The following is a 24,490-nucleotide window of genomic DNA, read 5'->3' on the forward strand; positions in this document are numbered from 1 at the left end:
CGCCCTGGCCACTCAGGCAAGTGATGGAACAGATGAGCGGGTGTAGTAACATCTTTCAATTTCCCAAAATACATGTAATATTTTTCTACTTCACAGTGGGTAAAATCCTGAAAGCTACTCTGTGCCCCATATCTTCCTCAGCTTGCGGCCGTATTGACTTCTACTGCTTTGCCCCTCCGTGTTGCGTAGACCCCAGCCGTTTTTAAATTTGGTTCCAGGAGTAGTCGTGGGCAGGGATCTCCTTAGCAGCATGTATCTGCCTAGGAAGGACAAAAGGCATGGGAGCCAAGATCTAGGTGGAAGCACAGGGCCTCTCAATGGGCAGCGTGTCCACTTGCAGATCCTACATGATTCTATGGGCTGAAATCTCACCTTCTTCCTCGGGAGAAGTGGGGGGTCAAACCCCACCCCACAACAGAAGAATTCCTAGATATCTCTGCTCTTTGAAACTTACCTCTCTACACGAATCTAAAAGTAGCATCAACTGTAGCTATCACTAGACAATATTCATCCTCCAAAGCCTGCTTATGGCAAAGACTGTTCTGGCTTAAAAAAAGAACCAAGAGTTCCTCAAACAATGGATCAGCTTAATGTTGCCTGTGTCATGTGTTTGCTTAGCCAACTTATTACACCACATAGGAAAGCATGGGAAATTTCAGGAAAATTTGGCCTGAAATCCAAATACTACAAAACTATCGTAACCTTTCAAACCCTAGTTCTCAGCAAGCATGACCAAACATTTTAGTAATCATCTCTCCCCCACCATGCGTGTCACTGATGTTTGGTTAAAGACAACCAGGATTTGTTTAAGCATTGGAATCTCGTATGTGATCAGCATCCAAGCCTCATCGGTACTCACTCTTTCTGACCTCAGTGGAGTGATTGTGAGACACCACATAAGAAGGGAACACTCATTTCCCTTAGCTACAAGCCACAAGAGAAGATGACCTGAGCTGTTCACTGGTGATTGAACACAGGATTGTGGTCATGATCAGAAGAGTAAAAACAAAACCTTCTTACCAGAAGATTAGTCCTCCTCTCGGCAAGTTCAGAGTCAGATCTTCTTACAAAAATATAATGTTTCAATCGGGTTTTTTTTAGCCCTTTTGACCCTGGAGAGCTGACTGGACTCTCCTCTGGCTCATGTATCATTGACATCAGTTCAGTTCCAGCAGCAGAGTCTTTGCAAACAGTGATGAGGCATGGGACAGAAAGAGCATGCTGAATTTGCAGAGGTGGCCGTTAGGAAAAAATTTTTTTCCTAATACATGTAAACCTAAAACATTTGATCTAGCAACACCAAGAGACAAAGTCATTCTCACAGTGTCACTTTTCAGAGTGCAACCACACTCTAAAATAATCTAGGCATCAGTTAGGCTCCTGTAGAAAAAACAAATTACATACATTTATTATAATGCATGCCATTGCTACACATGTAAAAAAAAAAAAATCATCTGGTCATGCACAGGGTTAATATAAAGTTCTGGGAAAGCTGACAGCATGAAAGAGAGATTCAGAAAAGTAGCACACACATCCTTAAAGCAGAAACTTCAGATTGCTCCCTAAACCAATCCAGAGAGAAAGCAAACCAAAGGGGGTTAACGTGAAAATTAATGATAGTAAGAATCTCCTCCTACTACAAAGGCATAGGCTCCAACTCCGTGGGTGCGCCGGAGCTGGAGCACCCATGGGAAAAAAAAAAAACATGGGTGCTCAGCATCCACCAGCCGCAGCTGTTTGGTGGCTCGGGGAGAGGCTTGGGGGAAGGCGGAGAGCAGCCAGCGGTGGGCAGGCAGGGGCCTTGGGGAGTGGGGGTGGGAAGAGGCGGAGCGAGGGCAGAGCCTTAGGGAGGGGGCGGAGCAGGGCTGGAGCACCCCCAAGGAAAAATAAAAGCCGGCACCTATGTTCAAAGGTGAAGCGTGCCAGAGCGGACTGGGGTCAGCAGATCGGGAGCCTTGTGAGGAACTAGGCTCAAAAGAAAGAAAAAAAGACCATCTGATATAGTGCCATCTGTGGAAAGCTTAGTTCCCACATGCACACACAGCCCCTGAGAGCACAAGAATGGGGATAACTGGAGGCCAGGGTAGCACAGGGGCAGGATTGGAGGGTTCTGTGACTAACGAGGGGAAAAAATTAAGTCTCCTACAAAGATTCACCCCTGCTGCTGAGGGCAACACCAGAGTATAGACCCGGATGCTTGGAGCCAGCAGGTCCGCATGAGAAAGTTCTGCGTAATGAAATACGCGGGGGAGGGAGGGAAGGACAAGACATTTGGTGATCAAGGGCTTGGCAGACATTTTGAAAGCTACTCAGTATGCAACGACAGGCCATATCCTTAGCTGGTGTCAATCAGCATAGCCTCGTCGACATCAGTGGAGTTATGCCCATTTACACCAGTGGAGGATTTGGCCAACTAACTGCAATTAGTCAGTTACCAAAAGGCTAAGAGAGTCTTATTCTTACCCAGAACTCGTTAATTCCATTCTGATTAACAGAATTGTGATTGCCATCACGCCAACATAAATCCAGAGTAATGGCATCAGTATCAGTGGAGTTACTCCAGTTTTACCCCATGAAAATGGGATCAGAGCCTGGCTCCCGAACATATAATCAGGTCTTGTACTTGGGAAGGAGATCCCAGGACACAGTCAGAGAGGCATGAGAGAAATCCATGTCCAACCCACTCAGCAGAGGGTTCCTAACCCAATCAGCATGCGCAAGAGGAATAATCCGGAGTCTAGTGCAGTTACTGAGAGATGAAACAGTTTCATGACCAATCTAGCAAAAGAGGGGCCAGAGAGGGATCTGGGGCCCAGTTCAGCTAAGTAAGGAGAGAAAACGGTCCTAGGGTCTAGTCTGGCTTTGGAGCCTCATCCTGTTAATGAGGGAAAAGGGCCCTCCTGCTCAAGAAATTAAGACCCTTTTGGGGCCTGGTCCAGTTCGCGGAGGAAGGGGTTCTAAAGCTCACTTGGGCAATCAGAGAGGATTCTAATGTCCAACCGGGCCAACAAGGTATCACTGGACTTGTTACCACAATACCCACGGTAAAAAGTTCCACGAGTGGGCAGCGTTTCCAGACTGCTGCAGTTAGGAGGCAAGGGCAGGACAAACAGAAACAAAATGCAGGGCCAAATTCAGACCGGCTGTACAGGGGTGCATCTCAACTGATTTATGCCCGCTCTGCCTTTGGCCCAGAGGTTTCTTTCATATATGGGAGCCTCATGAGATGGGGAAAGGAAATATTAACTTTCCAAAGATGATTACGTCTCCATTTAACTTTATTCAAACTCAGCTGATGGTTGGGTCAGCTGTCATGGAGTCCTGAGTCATACCATGCGGCCTTTAGTCATCCAGCCCAGATTCTCTAGTCCAGCTCAAGCAGTTGCTCCAGCAGAGATTCTGCTCCATCTTGCCATGTGCTCTGCAATCCTTGTCCTCAATCCTGTCCTGTCCTGTCGCAGCAGAGTAGAGCACAATCATCAGAAAAAGTTATACCTCACTCCCCTCTAGGCCATTACTTCTCGCCCGTGTCATCCACCACCGGGAGACTCTCATAAGATTCAAAGTCAGTGATGCTCACGGGAGGTGGGTTAGCGTTGCTGGGCTTTGAAACGGAGAGATGTTCGAATTGGGGCAGGAAGCCAGACAGCCTTGGGCTGCCTGGACACTCCTCCGGCTTGCACATGATGCAATCCAGCAAGGAGCAGGCCTTCTCCTCCCAGAATTCACCAGCCTTCAGGTTCACGGTGACGTTTTCAGCCGAAACCACAAAGTGCCGGATTCGCGCCTGTTTGTGTAACTCGCACATGCAGACCCAGGGCTGCCAACTGTTCCAGTGGAAAAGCTGATCCCCTGTGGAGAGTCAAATCAGATACATGGGCAGGGAGGGTGGGTGTCAGGGTTCCCTCCCCACTCTGAACTCTAGGGTACAGATGTGGGGACCCGCATGAAAGACCCCCTAAGCTTATTTCTACCAGCTTAGGTTAAAAACTTCCCCAAGGCACAAATCCTTCCTTGTCCTTGGATGGGTACTGCTGCCACCACCAAGTGAGTTAGACAAAGATTCAGGAAAAGGACCACTTGGAGTTCCTGTTTCCTAAAATATCCCCCCAAGCCCCTTCACCCCCTTTGCTGGGAAGGCTTGAGAATAATATACCAACCAAATAGCTAAACCAGATTCTTAAAAAAACAGAACTTTATTATAAAGGGGGAAAAAAAGGTAAAAGAAGCACCTCTGTAAAATCAGGATGGAAGGTAACTTTACAGGGTAATCAGATTCAAAACACAGGATTCCCCTCTAGGCAAAACTTTAAAGTTACAAAAAACAGGGATAAACCTCCCTCTTAGCACAGGGAAAATTCACAAGCTAAAACAAAAGATAATCTAACGCCTTTCCTTGCTTTACTTACAATTTTTGTAATCCAAGATTTTATTTCAGGCAGGGTTTTAAGAGATGGTTTTTCCTGCCCCTGGTCCCTCTCTGGCTCTGAGAGAGCCCACACAGAGACAAAGCAAAAACCTTCCCCCACAGATTTGAAAGTATCTTCTCCCATTATTGGTCCTTTTGGTCAGGTGCCAACCAGGTTATTTGAGCTTCTTAACCCTTTACAGGTAAAGGAGGGATTTTATGCTACCCTTAGCTGTATGTTTATGACACGCCCCCCAAATCATAGACAGTGCTGGACAGCCTGCTCCACACTGGCTGTGATTTCTTCCTGGAGCTCTAGGAGAAAACAGAATTAATAAGACACATGCACCTCTGGATATACGACTGATTATATAAAAACTAACAATATTTTCCACATTTCAAGAACAATTTTAACCAGTTGATTCTGGGAAACTTTCACGGGAGAGTGCATCAGCCACCTTGTTAGAAGCTCCTGAAATGTGCTGTATTTCAAAATCAAAATCTTGGAGAGCTAAACTCCACCGAAGAAGTTTTTTGTTATTGTCCTTGATGGTATGAAGCCACTTCGGTGCAGCATGGTCAGTTTGCAGGTGGAAACGCTGTCCCCAAACGTATGGGCGTAGCTTTTCCAGAGCTTACACAATGGCGTAACATTCCTTTTCGCTGATTGACCGGTGGCTTTCCCTCTCAGACAGTTTTTTTTGCTGAGCAACATGACAGGATGGTGATTACCCTGTAAAGTTACCTTCCATCCTGATTTTACAGAGGTGTTTCTTTTACCTTTTTTTTCTTTATAATAAAGTTCTGTTCTTTAAGAATCTGGTTTACCTATTTTGTTGGTATATTATTCTCAAGCCTCCCCAGGAAAGGGGGTGAAGGGGCTTGGGGGGATATTTTAGGGAACAGGAACTCCAAGTCGTCCTTTTGGTCAGGTGCCAACCAGGTTATTTGAGCTTCTTAACCCTTTACAGGTAAAGGAGGGATTTTATGCTACCCTTAGCTGTATGTTTATGACAGTGGGAAACAGAGAAGTTTGGGGATAGGCAGAAGTGAGAATAGGCTATGGAAGCGGGAGAGTTCTAAATGGCAGACATTACTGGGAAAGCAGGAGTATGCTACCCATAGGATATGATCCTACACTTCTTGGAACCAGTGGCAAAGCTCCCATTGACGGCAGCGGGGGCAGGACCATGCACTGTGCTCAGAAGGGCGGTAGAGATTCCTAAGAACTTAGAACTGGGTAGGGGAAGAAAGAGACCAGAGGATTTTGAAACATGTAACTGAGAGAACGTCTTAATGCTGCAAACGCACCCACATTGTGAGCCACTCAGGCAGCTAATGGATTGGTTCTGGCATGTTGATCACTACTTCTAAGCTTGAAACAGGACTGAATAAGGTTGTATGAAAAAGGCCAGTGAACTTTGCGATGGCAAAAATGGTCAAAGGCAAAAGCCCTGTAGATGGAAAACTTCCACCCACAGATGGGGCAATAAAACATTCGCCCACTCCTCCATGCTCCTGTGCCCCCTCTCTGATATGGAGTCATCACCTCGAGGCGGGAGAGGGCCCTTGGCCTCTCTGCTGAGACTACTAGCAAAGAGTTTAACCGGGACGGTCACCTTGGTGAGGTCGTCACACCTCCTTCAGAGACTGGGCTGAGGGCCACCGACTTCTTTCCTGAAGTCACCAAAGAGCCATGAGAGAACATCTTTCACCATGACCAACCTGGGCTATATTCCAGTTAGCGATCTCGATATCAGAGACTTTGTAGCCAGTTACTAATCCCCGTGCCATACAGGCCACGACTAGAGCATCAGTTGGACGCTAAAGGTCGAACAAAGTCACCTTCTGCCTGGCTTTGTAAGCTCTTTGAGACAGGGAATGTTCTGTTTTTGTACAGTGCTCAGCCCAGAGAGGTTCTGGGCCGTGACTAGGGTTTGTAGGCACCACCACCCTTCAAATAATAATAGTAACAATTACCTACAGTCTGCTGTATACTGGCACCACGAACACACCCCAGCAACCACAGCTCAGAGCTCAGGAATAGCAACATACTCAATCCTTCTTCCATGTAGGTTAGAGTAGGACAAGTACTCTGGCTGGGTCACAAAATCCACGACGCACAGAGTCCACCTGGAATTGCTGGAATCTAGCAGGGGATATTTACTGGCTCCCGTAGCAACATCACAAAAGGCTGTCAAATCGCGGCCATTCTATAGAACACGTGCGTCAGTCAGCGTCTTTGGAACTTCCCGTGCTTGGCTTCATTTCAATTCAGCAGAGCCTGGCTCTTCATGTACCTGGGAAGATGGTCAAGCGTAGACTGGAAAGCTGGTTTCCCTCTCACGGCTTCCAGTACAGGATGCTACTCATTTTCTGGTTGACATGTAGCACGACACTAACAAAATCACCTGTTCTCCCAGCATTACTGGTTCCCATATGGAGCCAAAAGGTTCACAGCCCACCTTTTTAGAAAGGCAGTACGGTCGTGCAGACTAAGGAATGAGCACAGTCCTGGGAGCCAGGAGACTTGAGTTGTAATCCTGGTTCTGCCACCGATATGCTGTGTGGCCTTGAGCAAGTTACTTAACCTGCTTGGGTTTCAAATATCCCCATTAGTAATACAGGGATAACCTATGTGGATGGGTTCACCTGGCTACGGTGTAACCATGGTGGTGCGTAAAAAGGACCAGTGGGGGTGTAACACTCTATATAAACGCTGTGCATTATTCCAGGGAGGAACTGGGAAAGGGTTTCTGATTTGAGCGTTTAGTGGTGAAAAGGTTTTAAGGAGTCCTGCCTTAAGACACAAGTTCGCACAACCAAGTTTTACTGCTGTATTTTGAATTAGTTTGCGGGGTGTGTCAGGTTTCTGTGCCCCCAAAATGGAAAGAACTTTACAAATTCCATGTACTTTGCATCATATTTGATGTACTGTTTGTTGTACCTTTTTCGCACTGCCTTCAGATTAAGGCAAAGAAAGTAAAACGATCAGTTGCACTTTCCATTTATAGTCAGTTTCATTTTTTATTTCTCATCCAGTCACCCAACGCAACCATGTCTAAACTTCCGACACTAAAGAGGAGTGCTTCATTTAAAACAAAATTGCTTTCAATTAAATATTTAAATTATTCCATTCATAGTCTTTTAAAATAAATTCCCGCTTCTTTTTTTAAAAAAAATTCACAAGCTGCATTTTGTGCCTGTAGTAAGCTCTGTAACACTAACAGACAATGAGCCAAACTCATCCCTGGGCTAAGCCCATAGAAGTGAATGGTGTTACACCCTAGGGATAAGTTTGGACCAAGATTTCTAAATACTCTTATGAGTAAGGCTCTGTGTCGGTCACGGAAGTCACGGATTCCGAGACTTTCAGAGACCTCCATGACTTCTGCAGTGGCCAGAGTGGCTGGCTCCGGGGCCAGCTGTTCAGGTGGCCCTGCAGCCAGCCGCACCAGCATGGCTGGAGCGGCCCCGGGGCTCCACCGGCTTCCTGCACCAGCAGCCCCCTGGGGTAACCTCCGCAGCAACAGCCTCCAAGATTTAGCCAGGAGTATTTATAGGATAAGTCATAGCTAGGTCACAGGCATGAATTTTTTTGTTTATTGCCCAAGACCAGTCCATAACTTATACTAAAAATACCCATGAGTAAATCGTAGCCTTACTTATGAGTTAAGAAGGCTTGACTACAACCCATCGAATTCCTATAACAGAACTCTACATTCCAGATGTTATATCAGAAAATATAAACTCCTTCTTTATTGTTTTCGAAAGGGAAAATAAAACCACACTACGTAACAGGCCTCAAACAAACTCTCGCACATTATTTCAATGCAATTAAAAACCTCCATGAGCATGTTTTCAAAATGCCCTCCCACCAGCCTTTTACAATCAGAGGTAAACATGACTTCAGAATGTTCTAAGACATATTGTGGCTTTGTGATTCATAAAACACCTCTTTTTTTTGACAATGGTTTCTTCCCCCCCCCGATCTATGCTGAACATGATCCACCAAATCCTCCGTCCAAAGATAATGCACAAAAACAAACATGTTTTTCTTATTAGAACTAAAGCACAGTCACTCTTCTTTAATGTAAGAATTACTCATGTTCCAAACCTCCTGGAAGCATGATATTGAGCATCTTTGCATACCCCATGCTGTGCCATGCAGCTCACAGTCCCAACTCTTTGTCCAGAGAGCCAAAATTCTTGGTTTGATGAGTCAACTGTATTGCTTTTATGAGCTGGGTGGATGAACTCTGAATGGACGTGTCTATTGCAATATATCCTATGGCTCTTTTATTACAGGGAACAGTACTAACTAGTCATCCTGTTTTCTTAACCTACCAGATATCTCTTACAGCAACTGACCACATACACTCAATTTACATCCCTGGGTGGGAAAGTGCAACGCACGCACACAACTGCGATGACTGTATGTACCAGTGGCCAGTTAGAGGCCAAAACTGGCCAACTGCAAGCAATTCCTGCAATTGTCGCCTCGCAGCTTGCGCAATTCCAATACACACGTGCCCGTGGATTTTTGCGACGGCGTTTGCACTTGCAGGGCTCGGAAAAAGCTCTCCTCTAAAGGTTCATTTTTAGGCAAACGCTGCCATTTCTACTCACTCCCAGCATCCCACACGGCCCCTGGGTAATCAGGTCAGCAGCTCACACGGTTGAGACAGTAGGACTTTAATTCGGCGTTGTTCTGGAGCATAGTGGCTTGTCTTGAGCTCTCCGCTGAGAAGCATTACGAAGTCTGAAATGAGCTGAGCGAGACAGGTTTAGGAGCTGGTCCGTTCTGGTTCCTCCTGTCATTCGGGGCGCCAAGGTCTAGAACCCAAATAAAGACTCGATCAACCTACAAAACCAAAAATCCCACTCCCCCCATCTCGTCACAACACGGAGAGCCTTACACCACACTGCTGGCTCAGTGCCTCGTCTTCCAGCTTAATTAACCCTTTCATGGCTACATTAAACTGCAGCCCAGCAGCAGCATCGCTCCCCAGAAGGGCAGACATCCCGTTGGAAGGCTGATGCTTCCCAGCTTCATACCCAGTTACACGGGGCAAGTGGGGAAACTGAGCCCGATGCATTCTAGGTCTCTTGCTCAGCTGTCAGTAAATTACCATCATGGGCCCCTGAAAACAGGGGCCAGGCAACTCAAAATAGCCTGTTCTTACCAGGTGAGAATGGTCAGTGGGTTTTTGTTGCAGTGAAGTTCGCAGATCCAAACTGCTGAGTGTGGGGCTGCTGGAGGGGATGATGTTTTCCCAGCCGGCCAGGCAGTGCTGCGGGGAGAGGTCTATCTGTGAATGCCTTCTCTGGTAGCATACATGTCCCCAGAAAAGGCACAGCCCAGTCTCTCCAAAAGGGGGCTCTGAGAGACTGTTGAGTTCATTTCTTTAAGAGCTTTATATGATCACAAAGGGGGACTGATGAGAACTTCACAGAGGCTCTAAGGTGCTGTGGCCAGACTTGCTCTCTCTTTCCATGAGGCAAAGCTACCTCACTTCCCCCATGTGTCCCCTTCACTGGCTTCCAGCCATTTCCAAAAGCAGTTAAAAAAAAAAGATTAAATCAAAACAATTGGATGTTTTTAAATTTTACCTAAATACACATTTTCTTTTCAACAATTAAAACTTATTAAAATTAAATTTGAAATTATGACAAATTTATGTTTAGGCCTAACCTTACTATATTCTATTAAAACCTTTTATATTAAATACAAGTAATACAATTCAAGCAGTACATGTTGGCTGCTGAAATTTTAAAGAAAGTCAAAGCCCTGTACTGGTGGAAGTTTCTTGCTAAGTGCTTGAAGCCAGAATTTGTTGAAATGGTAAACTAGCTTTTAACTGCAGTAGACTCTTCTGCAGGTGGAGAGAGAATTTTCTTCATATGAGTTTATTCAATTAGTTTGGTTCAAAGTTGAAAAACTCACTAGGGAGTTGGAAAAGCAGGCAAGTTTTTCCCCACGCTCTTTTCCAATCTGTGGATAAAAATTAGGTGTGAGAGGATGAAATCTACTAGTTCTAAAATCTTGAAGGACATGGTGACCAGAAACAATCTGTTGAATTCACTAGTACAGATCGTGCTTCCTTTGTTTAATAAACCAGTTAGTTTTAAAACACAAAACATTTTGACCTCACTTTGTGTTTTCTTGTGTATCCAGCACGCTTACGGCAGTTTTATTTAACTAATAAAACAAAAAAAATCCTTTAAAATGCTGGTTTGGGGCATTTTTTATTGTATTCCAACTTCCATGCAAATGCAGCTTGTGACACAAAACACAATTAAAAAATGAATCTACTAAAGAAGAAAAGCATCATTCTCTAACATAATAAACCGTAATAAAATGCATCATTTTCTAACAATAAAACAGTTGTAAAAGTTAAGAATCTGAATAAATGAATGTTAAGCTATAGAATTTCTTAAATAAATGCGTATAAATATAGTGTATCCTCCTGGTTAGCAAAAAGTACCACCAAGCAATCACAACCAACCTTTCCATACGAAAATAAGTACAAAGTACAAACACAAACAAGATTAAAATTATTAATTTAAATCAACGTTTCCTATTTGCTGTTTGAAATCAAACATAAAACCAATGATTGTCAGATCAAATGTGGTTGCAATGACAGACAAGATGGGTGAGATAACACCTCACCCACCTTATCTCTCTACTAATCTAGAACTCTCACAGCTACAGGGCATATAACACGTACTAACACATAGTTGCAAGATTTGTCACATCAGCTTCCTGAGCATTCTGAACTCAATGCACTGGGCCTCCATTTACCCACTCAGCTCCTCCACACAGAATTTTTGGCTGGAGCTGTGCAAATAACTGGCATTAAGAAAAAGGAAAGAAAAAGTTTCAGACTGCCCCCTAAGTACTACTTTTCAAGTTTTTCACTGAACTGACAAGCCAAAAGAATATTTGTTTTGGGTCGAAGTAAATGTTTTGCTTGACCCAAAACAGAACATTTTGTTCCAATTTCAAAAGGGTTTTTTGTTTTGTTTTTTTAAATCAAATGGAAGGAAATTTCAAATCAAAAAGTTGTTTTGAACTGAAAAAAAATAAATCAAAAATGTTTCCTTTGGAAATTGTCAAAAACTAAATGTTTCTATTTTTCTGGAAAACAATATTTTATAGGTTGTTGGGTTTTTTGGCCTAAACAATTTGGCAAAATTGACACAAATTCACAAAATGTTTCAGTCAACTTAAATCTGCAGTTTGCAAGGACAAAAGTTTCAAGCCCAGGTCCGTCTCTCTGGAGCTCTTTGCTCGCCGAGCCACTGAGGGTACGTCTGCATAGCAACTCGACACCCGGGGCCGGCCTGCGCCAGCCAACTTGGGCTCGTGGGGCTTGCGCTGGCAGAGCTGTTTCACTGCTGTGTAGACTTCAGGGCGTGGGCCTGGGCGCTAGGATCTTGCAGGGTGGGAGGGTCCCAGAGCTTGGGCTCCAGCCTGAGCTCCGAAGTCTACATAGCAGTGAAACTGCCCCGCAGCTCAAGTCTCAGGAGCCCAAGTCAGCTGGCACGGGCCAGCCGTGGGTTTGATTTTTGCTTTGTAGACATACACCGTGTCTTTATAAATACTTTCCTTCTTTGCTTTAGGGCTTTGGCCCACGCTCTACCCATTCATCCTGCCTATCTCCTTTTACCACATGCTTCTGTTTACTGCATTTTACCAGCAAAACTGTTTATTTGCAGTTGCAAGCAGTAAAGACAACAGCCTGCTCTTCTCTCTCTGCTGCATTGTTTGGCCTTATCTGCCTGCGGGAGAGCCACTGTACCCAACTTTGCAGGCATTTGCTCTCAGTGTGTAGCATTTGGACACACGCAGTGTATGCAGGGGGTTATATAAATTATATTGCGTTACAGATGGGCATGAGCTGCAGAGTTTGCACCTAGGTTTGGCTCTTCCTGGCTGTCACCATGATTGGACCAGTCTCAAAGCCTCGCTCTGAACTTCCCCATAGTTTGGGGGTGTTCAGCTCTGGAATCTTAGCTGAGACCCATCCCTGGCATTAACACATCAAAGCTCTTGGTTCTCTTGTTTTCCTAACATGCGGCTATTACCACTCACCCCGGTGATGATGCAGCCACCTGCATAACAGTCAAATGGGAAGGTGGAAACTTACCGAGGGTAAAGCCAGATCGTCTGCTGGTTCAAAGCTCTTCCTGCGATGGATTTTGTACTTATAGGCAGGCAGGAGGGTGGACCTGGGAATGCTGACCCTGCAACCAAACAGAGGAAGTCACTGCGCAGGTCCTCCAGAAGAGACATCGCAGAGCTGAAGGCATCTGCACTCCTCCTGCCACATCTGGAGTCTTAGGACCTCATCCAACGCCTACTGAAGTCAATGGGCTTTGGATAAGTTCCTTAGGGACTGGTGTGTACACCCAGACTCTGGACTAAATTCAGCCCCGAGGTAAGAGGGTACATCTCCCGTTGACTTCAAATGGGAGCTGCTCCTGCTTACATCAGAGCTGAATTTGGCCCTTTTGCATTTCAAAGCCCAGAACTCCCTCTCCCCTAAGACAGCAACTTTGTAAGGAGGCATCTTAAAGGGGCCTCGTCCCCCATACGTAGCTCATTCTCTATCTACCCTGATGGCTTCCTGTGCCACTTGGGCTACCAGCACCGTACAGACCTGACGTAGGCTGGTTCCTCCAGCGTCTCCGGAGGCCGTCGGGCTCTTGGAGTCTTACACACGGGGCAGGCGGACTGTGAACCCACAGGGACGGTAAACAGACGCCCGTTTAATCGATAGCAATAAACACCTGCCGTGCAGAGGAGAGATCGTCACTTCATTCACCGCCCGTGGCACTCATCTTCCCCAATGCACCATACACCCCACACAGAACCAAACCCCGCTTGTTCTCCCGAAGTACTTTTTACACGTTAATTTCCCTCCCATTCAACCCTTGCCTGAAAACAGATGCAGATTCAACTCAACTTCCTCAACTTAAAGCCCAGTCAGTCAGGTCAATTACAGAGAACACTGGAGAAACAGAGATGACACGAAAGAGAATCAGCCCAGGGACTCCTGCCTCTTTGGAGTGGGAAGTGGGGGCTGGAGAGGGGCTGAACTGTAAATTCTTTCTGTGACTCTTCTAAGAGGCTTAAGGCAGGGATTTTCCAAAAAGAAAGCCACAGAGCATAGCTGTCCATGCCTAGAAACTAGATTTGGAACATATCTCATCTTACACTGATGGGAACCGGAAACCAAATCTGCTTCTTGCTCAGGAGCCAAGTAATCCGGTGCCTCTGGCCTAAGAAAACAAAGATTTGGTCACAGCTGTGCACTCTGGAGACAGTGATGGGAACATTGCAATATCCCCCCCGAAGGGGTCTCTTGCTGTCCACACCCGCTTTGGACTGGCTTGGTGGGGAAAACACTCACCACACTTTACACTTACACCAAGAAACCGAAAGGCTATTCACAGAGAAAATGCCCATCTCTGGGCAGAGGACAGACCTGCTGCATTAGAATATACAGTAAAAGCTGTGTCATCCAGCACTTTACCAACCAGAAAGCTCCAGAAACTGGCATTTCTGATATCCATTAGAAGTCCGCTTGATGCGGAGACAGCAGGCTCCCTCCCTGGCTCCGCGTGGCTCCCCAGAAGCGGCGACATGTCCCTGCTGCTCTTAGGCGGAGGAACGACCACGGAGGCTCCGTGCACTGCCCTCGCCCTGAGAGCTGGCTCCACAGCTCCCATTGGCCAAGAACCACAGCCACTGGGAGCTGTAGGGGCGGTGCCTGTGGGCAGAGGCAGCGTGCAGAGCAGTCTGGCTGTGCCTCCGCCTAGGAGCAGCAGAGACATATCACCGCTTGCGAGGAGCCACCCGAGGTGAGTGCCACCCGGATCCGGCACCCTGTACCCTCCCCCGCACCCCAACCCACAGGTCCCTCCTGTACCCAAACTCCTCCCAGAGCCTGTGCCCCGCACCCCCTCCAGCGCCGCAACCCCCTCCCACACCCAACTCCTCCCAGAGCCCGCACCCCATACTCCCTCCTGCGCCCCCAGCCCTGAGCCCCCCTCATACCCAAACTCCCCCCAGCGCCCGTGCCCCCAGCCCTGAGCCCCCTCCCGCACCCAAACTCCTCCCAGCGCCCATACCCTGCACCCCCTCCCGTGCCCCAACCCCCAGCCCTGAGCCTCCCCCGCACCCAAACTCCCTCCCTCCCATTGGTAAGTATAACTCTTAGTTAATCGGAATTTTTAACTTAAGGGCACCCCCCTCCATTCCCACAACATGCCGGATAACAAAGCTTTTACTGTACTTGATGACAGGAACAAGTTCAGAAATCCATTTCAATTGCTCCCAGACATTCCTAGTTTCTTGGCCATGCGGGAATGGTACAGTTCACCCTCCGTACCTGGCTCTAGTTCAATAGCAAACAGTTACTTCCCAGAAAGAGAGCAAACGCTCAGTGACCTGCTGATGGGCTGGATGAACCATCCTCATAGTCTCCTTCTCCACAGAGAAGGTGGCAGACCCCCTCCCCCCCCCCCCAGTTCTTCCCTTGTTCCTGGCGCAGCTCACTGCCACCTTAGTCCCCTCCTTACCCCAGGTCTTCCTCATGGACACATGCTTCCTTGTTCACCTGTCGGAACTCCCTGAGCTCAGAGAAGTACTGCTCAGATTTCTCTGACAGCGACGAGTCCGTCTCCAGCAGCCCTGGGAACGCAGAGAAGAAAACTCAAAGCTGGAATTGCATCAGAGGCAGGTGACCTAGGAAAGCTCACACGAAGTGGTCAGCTAACCAGGATGCTGCTCAGTGCCAAAGAGGGCAACCGATCAGACCAGCAGACACAAATGGAACAGCGTGGCCAACTGCCAAGCAGCTACTGCCTCTGTCAAAGGAGAGGCCCAGTGGGGCCAGTGACTTCTATGACTCTGCACAGCTAGTGCAAAAAGCCTTGAAATGATCTCTCCTCCTCGTGTCCTTCGTTCATCTCCTGCTACTCTGTGCCCCACTCGAATTCTCTCAGCCCTACAGCAGCTGCCAGGATTCCCGGCCAGTCTCCTCCCTGCCGATCCAGGAAAGCACAGGACATCTCTGCACTGACCGGGGAACCGTGCCTGGCTTGGTAAAACTGCAGCTCTTGTGCTGAGAACATTTGCCAACTTGCAGACTTTTCAGTGGTACCGGGGGCAACAGCTCACTATGCCCTGGCATCGAAGCACACCTAGTCTCCAGGCCCGGGCCCGCACCTCCGTCTGTACGCTTCGGCCTACAGGAGGCGAGTTGTGATTTTAGCCCCTCAGTTAACCAGATCACCCCAGTAACAACACAGATGTGCAATGGGGTTAGGACTTGCCTGCAATCCAGTCGTAGCCCAAGAAAGGACGTGCTGACCAGCTAGCGGCAGGGATGGTGTATTCCTCAGGGTCCGACAGAAAAGTCACACGGCCAGCTTCCTTCTGGGGTGAAAAGAGTTCACAGATCACTAGAGACTCCTTATGCAGCTACAAGGACACTGTGCTCCTCAAAGGGGACCTATCTGGTAGCTGTAGAAAGGGAGGTGGCTGTGGTCTAATGAACGGGGCTGAGAAATCTGGGCTCTAGTCTCAGCTGTACCAGCAAGTCACTGCCTGGCTTTGGGCATGTCTCTCACCCCTCTCTGCCTCAGTTTCCCCATCTGAAAAACGGAGACACGTGGCCAAGGCCACACAGCAAGTCAGTGTCAGACCCGCAATCAGCACGCAGGGCTTGCCGACTTCCAGCTCCGTGCTGACAACAGTACCATGGGACTGCCCTGAGCTGCCCTGCAGGATGACGGCAACAATGCGTGCCGGATGTATACGGTGTGCTGATGGAGACAAGCCGTGCAACGGGGGTAACCCCCAGGCCCTCTACAGGAAGCCGGTAGCCGTGCTGCCTGTCCCGTATGTGTGTGGTGAGGGCAGAAGTGGGATGATGGATCATTCCACAGAGAAGTGGGAAGAGGGTGGGCAAGATGCCAGGGGCCCTCAACTATTAGGAATGGAACAATTTGGCCCCGGACATTTATTTCCCCTCCACCTGGCTTGAGCTGCTCAGGCCAATGCCCATCGGGCTCTTTACCTTGGCTTCTTTACCCCCAAGTGTCAGCAGAATTGGTTTGGGAGTCCTGGAGTCTCTAACGGCCGCTCGCCGCCAGCCATTCCCATCCGCTGGGATCCTGCCCAGCATCGTCTCTGCCTCAGCCCTTGGCCTGCCCCTCTCCTGGGCGCTGTGGAGCACGGTGGATTGCTTTCTGCCCTCTCTGTGTTTCCCAGGGGTGGATTCTTCCTCTGGGGTTCTCAGGGCGTTGCCGTCTCTGGCCACTCTGGAGGTTTCTCTGGAGATGGATGCTGCCGGTGTGAAGCTTCGTTCTGCCCCGGGAGAACCCGGATACGCCCCCGCTCTGTGGTGTGGCACCCCCCTCCCCTCCCTGCTGCACGCTACGTGTTTCAATGGCAAACGAAGGGCTGCCCTGGCGGCACTGGCTCCGGGTTCCACAGACACGAGCGTCACAGGGTCCGTCGCGGCCTTCCTCGCATGGCCTTGGTTCTCTTTCTGTAACGAGCACAGAGACCCACATGTCACCACACAGAGACCGGAAACAGCTCGGGAATTAGCGCTACGATAACTCAGCCTCATACCGTTCTACGCATCTCCACCCTGCCATGCCAGAGTCACACAGAGGCTGCCGGAGAGATAAGGGGGAAGGCCTCGTGGGTGCGAACAGGCTACTTCCAGGCCTCTTTGCCCACAGGTGAGAATCACAGCAATGGGTGGCCTCTGAGGTGGTGGGGAATTAAAGGACAATGGTCCAGGATACCCCTCCTCTCGCCTCAGCTGGAGATACTGCCCTAGCTAGGCCCTGTATTCTCTCCCACCTTGCGTCTCATGGGGACGAGAGGCAGAGCCTTTGTTAGACGGACGTAGCTCAGACCATGGGATCGCGTATTTCTCCAGCAGACTCCACGGCCACTGGATTGCACCACAAGTCTCATGCACCTGCACCTCATCTACCCAGCAACTCTCTCTGCAGCATTGCTGCCTGTCACCGTGGTGCCCATTTGCTTCCCAGCCCTGTGCCTGGTGGATCTCAGCATTTCCAGTCCCGTGCCTCTGGGTACCGCAGGTTTGAAAAACGCCTTTTATATTAGGAAACCTCAGCTCCAGGCATGGAACAGTTAGAGAGGAAAATGCATTTCTGCGACAGCATCATTGCTCCTTTGCGCCACTCTTATCCAGCCTGCCCAGCCCAGCCCAGCCCAGCCCAGCACATACCCCTCTCTTAGGAACAGGGACAGCTCTCTCTGCATGAGTTGTTCTTCTGGAAAGAGAGCACGCTGATAGTGGCTTGCGAGGAAGTCTTTTCTTGATTTCTTCCTGCTTCGCTTTGAGCCTTTCCAGAAGCTCTTGGTTTGCACGACGCAGCCTCTCCAGTTGCTCTGACTCCATCTTCTGAATGATGGTCCCTGTAGGGCCAGAGAAAGGCGAGTTGCATAACTGTGAGCACTCCATAAAGGAGCCGATTGGGAGGAGCCAGCTGAGTTACAAATTGCGGGGAATCCTCTCTAGAGACACTTACAAGTGCTGGAGGGTTTTCTTGCAGTTGGAGTTTTGATCAGATCCCCTGAGAAAGGAATCAGTCTCAAAAGTCTCCTCCCTTTACGCACTCTAAGAACAAGCATCATTTTTCATTCCTCTTCCCCTCGGGAAATTAACAAGTAATTTAGGCCCCTAATCTGGGTGCTCTTAGAGAGAGATTATAAAACCTAAAAGAGGAAATAAACCATAATGATTTAAAAAACAAAAACAGAACCATAGGACTGGAAGGGACCTCGAGAGGTCATCTAGTCCAGCCCCCTGCACTCCTGGCAAGAGTGAGTATTATCTAGCCCACCCCTGACAGGTATTTGTCTAACCTGCTCTGAAAAATCTCCAGTGATGGAGATTCCACAACCTCCCTAGACAATTTACTCCAGTGTTTAACCACCCTGACAGTTAGGAAGTTTTCACTAATGTCTAACCTAAACCTCCCTTGCTGCAATTTAAGCCCACTGCTTCTTGTCCTATCCTCAGGAGGTTAACAACATTTTTCTCCCTCCTCCTTGTAACAACCTTTTATGTACTAGAAAACTGTTATCATGTCCCCTCTCAGTCTTCTCTTTTCCAGACTAAACAAACCCAATTTTTTCAATCTTTCCTCACAGGTCACGTTTTCTAGATCTTTAATCATTTTTGTTGCTCTTCTCTGGACTTTTGCCAATTTGTCCACATCTTTCCTGAAACGTGGCACCTAGAATTGGACACAATACTCCAGTTGAGGCCTAATCAGCGCAGAGTAGAGCAGAAGAATTACTTCTCATGTCTTGCTTACAATACTCCTGCTAATACATCCCAGAATGAAGTTCGCTTTTTTTTTTTTTTGCAACAGCGTCACACTGTTGACTCATATTTAGCTTGTGGTCCACTATGACCCCCAGATCCCTTTCTGCAGTACTCCTTCCTAGGCAGTCATTTCCTATTTTGTATGCATGCAACTGACTGTTCCTTTCTAAGGGGTGTACTCTGCATTTGTCCTTATTGAATTTCATCCTATTTACTTCAGACCATTTCTCCAGTATGTCCAGATCATTTTGAATTTTAATCCTATCCTCCAAAGCACTTGCAACCCCTCCCAGCTTGGTATCATCCGCAAACTTTTAAGTGTACTCTCTATGCTATTATCTAAATCATTGATGAAAATATTGAACAGAACCGGACCCAGAACTGAACCCTGCGGGACCCCATTCGTTATGCCCTTTCAGCATGACTGTGAACCACTGATGATTACTCTCTGGGAAGGGTTTTCCAACCAGTTATGCGTCCACCTTATAGTATAGTATAGTCCATCTAGGTTGCATTTCCCTAGTTTGTTTATGAGGTCATGCGAAACAGTATCAAAAGAAAAATATTTAAATGAAATTGGGTTTAAATAACCCTGCATTGAACATGAGAATGTGAAAACCTGTTAAATTAATTAGCCTAAATGTAGGCACCAAACCCCATACCCTTCTTTGTAGAGGCGTGGAGCACCTGTACCTCTGTTTGATAACTTTGGCCTAGGGTTTTAAAATACTTTTTGGTTTAATCGTAGTTATTTTAATAATTCCTAGAAATTTACACATTCAAAGCATTGTGCACACAGTAATTAATCCATAGAAGACCCTGGAGAAGTATGTAGGTCAGTATTGTCACCCACGTTTTACAGATGAGCTAACTAGAGCAGAAAGAGGGGAAATGACTTTCCGAAAGCCAGAGTGCTAATCAGTGACTCAGACAGGGCAAGTGTACCAACAGCCAATCCTATGCTTCAACCTCTAGACCAGGCTGCCTCTCTCATTAGTAATACAGGTAAGGGAGTTAAAACAACAAAAGCTTGTCTTGACAGGACAACTGCCTCGTTGTCCAGCATGCTGGGCCACAAGCCAGGGAAAAGGGATTTTATAAAGGAAAGAATCATAGAAATGTTGGACCTCAACAGGTCATTAGTCCAGTCATCAACACTAAGGCAGGATTAAGTATTATCATTCTAGACCAGCAGTCTCCAAACTTTTTTGATCGCGCACCCCATCAGTAAAAATTTTTTGAGCACCCACCCCCAATATATGTATATGAATAAATTATATACATGTACTACTGTACTAATATATTATGTAAATTATAAAACATACAAAAATTAGAAATTAAAGAACGATGAGTTAAAGATGAAATAAACAATATTTTTAAAATAATTTTTTATTTCATTTTATTTATTAATGGTACAAAAAACCTTTTTGCTCTCCCTAAAAAAGTGACTATTAGTATTTTTAGTGAGAGCAATGTGATTGAATATGCTTTATTATTTTTGAAAATCTTGGTTTAACACTTTGCGATACTGCGGGAGCTCAGGGTGGGGTGCGGGGTCTGGGAGGGAGTTAGGGTGTGGGAGGGCGCTCAGGGCTGGGGCAGGCAGGAGGTGCAGGGCACTTACCTGGGGCAGCTCCTGTTTGGTGCGATTCTGGGAGCTGCCCCCCCAGCCCCGGCAGGCAGAGCCACCCGGAACGCAGGGGCTTTAGGGGCTTCAGGGCCCCGGGGCCCTGGCCTGCAGCTCGAAAGCCCCTTTCGGAATGCGGCCCTGCAAGCACGGGCCGGAGGACTCAGGAGGAGCAGGGGCAGCCAGCAGCTGGAGGGAAGCGGCGCTTTCCCCTTCAAAGCACCGCTTCTCTCCAGCCGGCTTTGAAGGGGAAAGTGCCGCTTCTTTCCAGCCGCTGGCTGCGCGGCTGCCCCTGCTCCTCCACAGGCCGGAGGACTCAGGCCTGCCCCCTCCCTTTTTTCCCCCCCTCTGGCTGCGCCCCCCAATTGATCATCTTGCGCGCACCCCACTTTGGAGACCACTGTTCTAGAGCATCCCTGACAGGTGTGTGTCTAACATGTTCTTTAAAACCTCCAATGACACAGATTCCACTACCTCCCTAGGTAATTTGTTCCAGTGCTTAGCTACCCGTACAGTTAGGAAATATTTCCTAACGTCCAACCTAAATATCCCTTGCTGCAATTTAAGTCTTAGCTTGTCCTCAGCGGATAAGGAGAACAATTTATAACTCTCCTCTTTATAACAAACTTTGACGGTTATGTGCCTGTCAGTCTTTTCTCCAGACTAAACAAACCCAAGTTTTTTAGTTTTCCCTCATAGGTCTTTTTTTTTTTTATACCTTTCATCATTTTTGTAGCTCTCCAATTTGTCCATATCTTTCCTGAAGTGTGGTGCCCAGAACTGGACACAGTACTCCAACTGAGGCCAAACCAGTGCCGAGTAGAGAGGAAGAATTACTTCTCGGCTATTGCTTACAAGACTCCTGCTAATACATCCCAGACTGAGGTTTGCTTTTTTTTTTTTGCAACTGTATAACATACAGTATAGTATATACGATGTTTAGTTTGTGATCCACTCCCCCAGATCCTTCCTAGGCAGTCATTTCCCATTTTGTATTTGTGCAATTGATTACTTCTTCCTAAGCATAGTACTTTGCATTTGTCCTTATTGAATTCTATCCTATTTATTTCAGGCCACTTCTCCAGTTTGTCAAGATCATTTTGAATTCTAATCTTGTCCTTCAAAGTGCTTGCAACCCCTCTCAGCTTGGGGTCACCTGCAAATTTTATAAGCCCACTCTCCACTCCATTACTCAAGTAATTAATGAAAACATTGAATAGTACCGGACCAAGGACAGATCCCTGCAGGACCCCACTTGATATGCCCTTCCAGTTTGATGGTGAACCATCGATAAAAGAAACTGAGTGCGGCTTTCCAACCAGTTATGCATTCACCTTAGAGTAGGCTATCTTTCCCTGTTTGCTGATGAGAAGATCAGGTGAGACAATATCAGAAGCCTTACCAAAGTTGAGATATACTACATCTACTGCTTCCCCCCATCCACAAGGCTTGTTGTGCTGTCAAAGAAGGATATTAGGTTGGTTTGACATAATTTGTTCTTGACAAATCCATGGTGAGTGTTACTTATCACCTTATTCTTCTAAGTGCTTACAAACTGATTGTTTATTTGCTTCATTATCTTTCTGGGTACCAAAGTTAAGATGAGTGCTCTATAATTCCCTGGGTTGTCCTTATTCCCCTTTTTAAAGATAGGTACTATATTTGTCTTTTTCCGTCCTCTGGAATCTCTCTTGTCCTCCACGAGTTCTCAAAGATAATCTCTAATTGCTCAGAACTCTCTTCAGTCAATTCCTTAAGTATTCTAAAATGTATTTCATCAAGCCCAGCCTACCTGAAGGCATCTAACTTAGTCTAAGTCATTCTTAACTTGTTCTTTCCCTATTTTAGCCTCAGATTCTACCCCATTTACACTGAGGTTCACTATGTTAGTCTGATCACTGCTAACCTTTTTGGTGAAAACTGAAACAAAAAAGGCATTTAAAACTCTTTGGTCATTGTTGCGTTTTCTGCTATTGTCCTTCCCTCCTCATTAAGTAATGGACATGCCCTGTCCTTGGTTTTCCTATTGCTTCTTGTGTATTCATAAAATGTTTCCTGCGACCTTTTCATGCTTCTGTTATATATATATAATCCTTCATAATCTGACCTAGTTCATTGGGATGGTTTGCTCTTGTGGGCCTTTAATGTTTCTGAAAAACTAACAACTCTCCTGAACGCTTTTTTCCCTTAGACTTGCTTGCCACAGGATCTTATCTACCACTTCTCTGAGTCTGCTAAAGTCTGCCTTTTTGAAGTCCATTATCTTTATTTTGCTGTTTCCCCCCCTGCCACTTCTATGAATCATGAACTCAATCATTTCACGATCATTTTCAACCAAGCTACCTTTCACCTTCAAATTCTCAACCAGTTCCTTCCTATGCGTGAGCATCAAATCCAGAATAGCCTCCCCACTAGTCGCTTCCTCCATCTTCTGTAATAAAAAGTTGTCTCCCATGCATTCCATGAACTTGCTGGATAACCTGTGCCCTGCTGTATCATTTTCCCAGCAGACCTCCGGGTAGTTGAAGCCGCCCCCACATCACCACGGACCCATGTGCTTTGGATGATTTGGTTAGTTACTTGAGGAAAGCCTCGGCCGCCTCTTCTCTCTGGTTAGGTGGCTGGTCATAGACCCTGGTCATGACAGCGCCTGTGGTTTTTACCCTTACCCAAAGACAGGTCTGCCTCCCGCCTCCCTCCACCTCAGTAGGCGTCTTGGCTACACAAGGCAACTCCTCTTTTTCCCTGCCTGTCCTTCCCGACCAGGCTGTGGATACTCCATTTGGGCCAGTGGATACATGTTTCCTCACGCATTTGCAACTCTATAGCACCCTTTGTCCCGAAGCAGCCAGTACAGACCACATCTGACTTGTTTACATGGGCCTGTTACCCTGGCAGTTGGACACAGGGCACGGATCAAACCCCTGTGCACACAGCACGCCTGGGTGAAGAGGACGCAATGGAAACAACAGAACACGACAACAGAACTCGGGAGAGGGATAGCTCAGTGGTTTGAGCATTGGCCTGTTAAACCCAGGGTTGTGAGTTCAATCCTTGAGTGGGCCATTTAGGGATCTGGGGAAAAATTGGGGATTGGCCCTGCTTTGAGCAGGGGGTTGGACTAGATGACCTCCTGAGGTCCCTTTCAACCCTGATATTCTATGATAGGACAGAACTCACAGCAGCGAGGGGAGAGGCCCTGCCATCCAGACACCACAAGCTCAGCATCTGGCCCCGGGGCAGCCCGCGGATTCCACGCTGGTAAAACCGCAGGTCTGCTCTGCTCTTTCTACGGCGTTTCTCGGGCTCTGATCAACCCGGGGGGGGGGGGGGCGAAGCAGCCTCCCCTCATTAAAAGCCACAGAGCTCTTTCGCGTCCACACTGAGCTGGGCAGAGACCGGGCTGTCATGTCACCCGAAAGACGCAGCCCGCGGGGATGGACGCCTTTAGGCAGCCCCTGCAAGCGAGCAGCAGGATCCTGTCCCAGCTCACGGCGGGCTGGGCAGGTCCCCCACGGGTCAGTGGGAGGCTCCGGGGCCGCATGGAGCAGCTGCAGGGCTGAGTGGGACGCAGGGCCGATGGCTCCTCCATGCCCAGCATGACGGGACCCCCCTAGCCCCGGGCCCTGCTCCAGGCCCAGCGGCCTGACAGCCCCGGGCCCTGCTCCAGCCGGGCCCGCCTCCCCAGGCCCGGGACTTCCCCAGGCCCGCACGCACTCACCCTCCCGGCGGCTTCTGGTTTGTAGCAAAAAGCCACCCGCAGCCGCCTCCTGATTGGCCAGTGCGCCCGTCCCCAGCATGCACCGCCCCAACGGCCCGGAACTCGGTTTAAAGGGCCAGCTGGGCGGGGACCGTGGGCGGCTGGCTCACGTGTCCGGTGCTACCCCACGGCCGCGAGCGGAGCTCCAAGAGGGCGCCTCGGCAGCTGGGATCACGCTGGCCCTGGGAACCAGGGTGAAGCTCCAAGTCACCCAGGCAGCGAAGACCCCCACGCCGCACGGTTTGCCCACGCCCTTACCCAGAGCACGGCAGGGCTGATGGACACAGAAGCCAGGCTTAGGA

At 47.9% G+C, this 24,490-nt stretch overlaps 1 protein-coding gene across 1 annotated transcript; it reads right to left on the reverse strand.

Moving 5' to 3' along the window:
* Positions 1-7,433: 7,433 nt before the first annotated feature.
* Positions 7,434-24,228, reverse strand: MIIP (migration and invasion inhibitory protein). The gene is made up of 10 exons (XM_074975181.1): positions 24,150-24,228; positions 17,695-17,885; positions 16,501-16,974; positions 15,755-15,857; positions 14,999-15,110; positions 13,632-13,696; positions 13,075-13,204; positions 12,562-12,658; positions 9,595-9,702; positions 7,434-9,244 (listed from the first exon to the last, which is right to left on the reverse strand). Exons 1-10 carry the CDS (start codon positions 24,226-24,228, stop codon positions 9,104-9,106), a joined length of 1,500 nt encoding a protein of 499 aa, XP_074831282.1. The 3' UTR covers positions 7,434-9,103.
* Positions 24,229-24,490: the final 262 nt, after the last annotated feature.

Source organism: Natator depressus, chromosome 18 (genome assembly GCF_965152275.1).
Source record: "Natator depressus isolate rNatDep1 chromosome 18, rNatDep2.hap1, whole genome shotgun sequence".
NCBI classification, from domain to species: Eukaryota; Metazoa; Chordata; order Testudines; family Cheloniidae; genus Natator; species Natator depressus.

Coding starts and splice junctions, on each gene's coding strand:
- MIIP (XM_074975181.1), bottom strand. CDS start 24,228: ATGCTGGGGACGGGCGCACTGGCCAATCAGGAGGCGGCTGCGGGTGGC. Junction 15,858..16,500: donor TTGGGGGTAAAGAAGCCAAG/GTAAAGAGCCCG, acceptor TTTTCACCCCAG/AAGGAAGCTGGCCGTGTGAC. Junction 13,697..14,998: donor GTCCATGAGGAAGACCTGGG/GTAAGGAGGGGA, acceptor TTGTTTTCTTAG/GCCAGAGGCACCGGATTACT.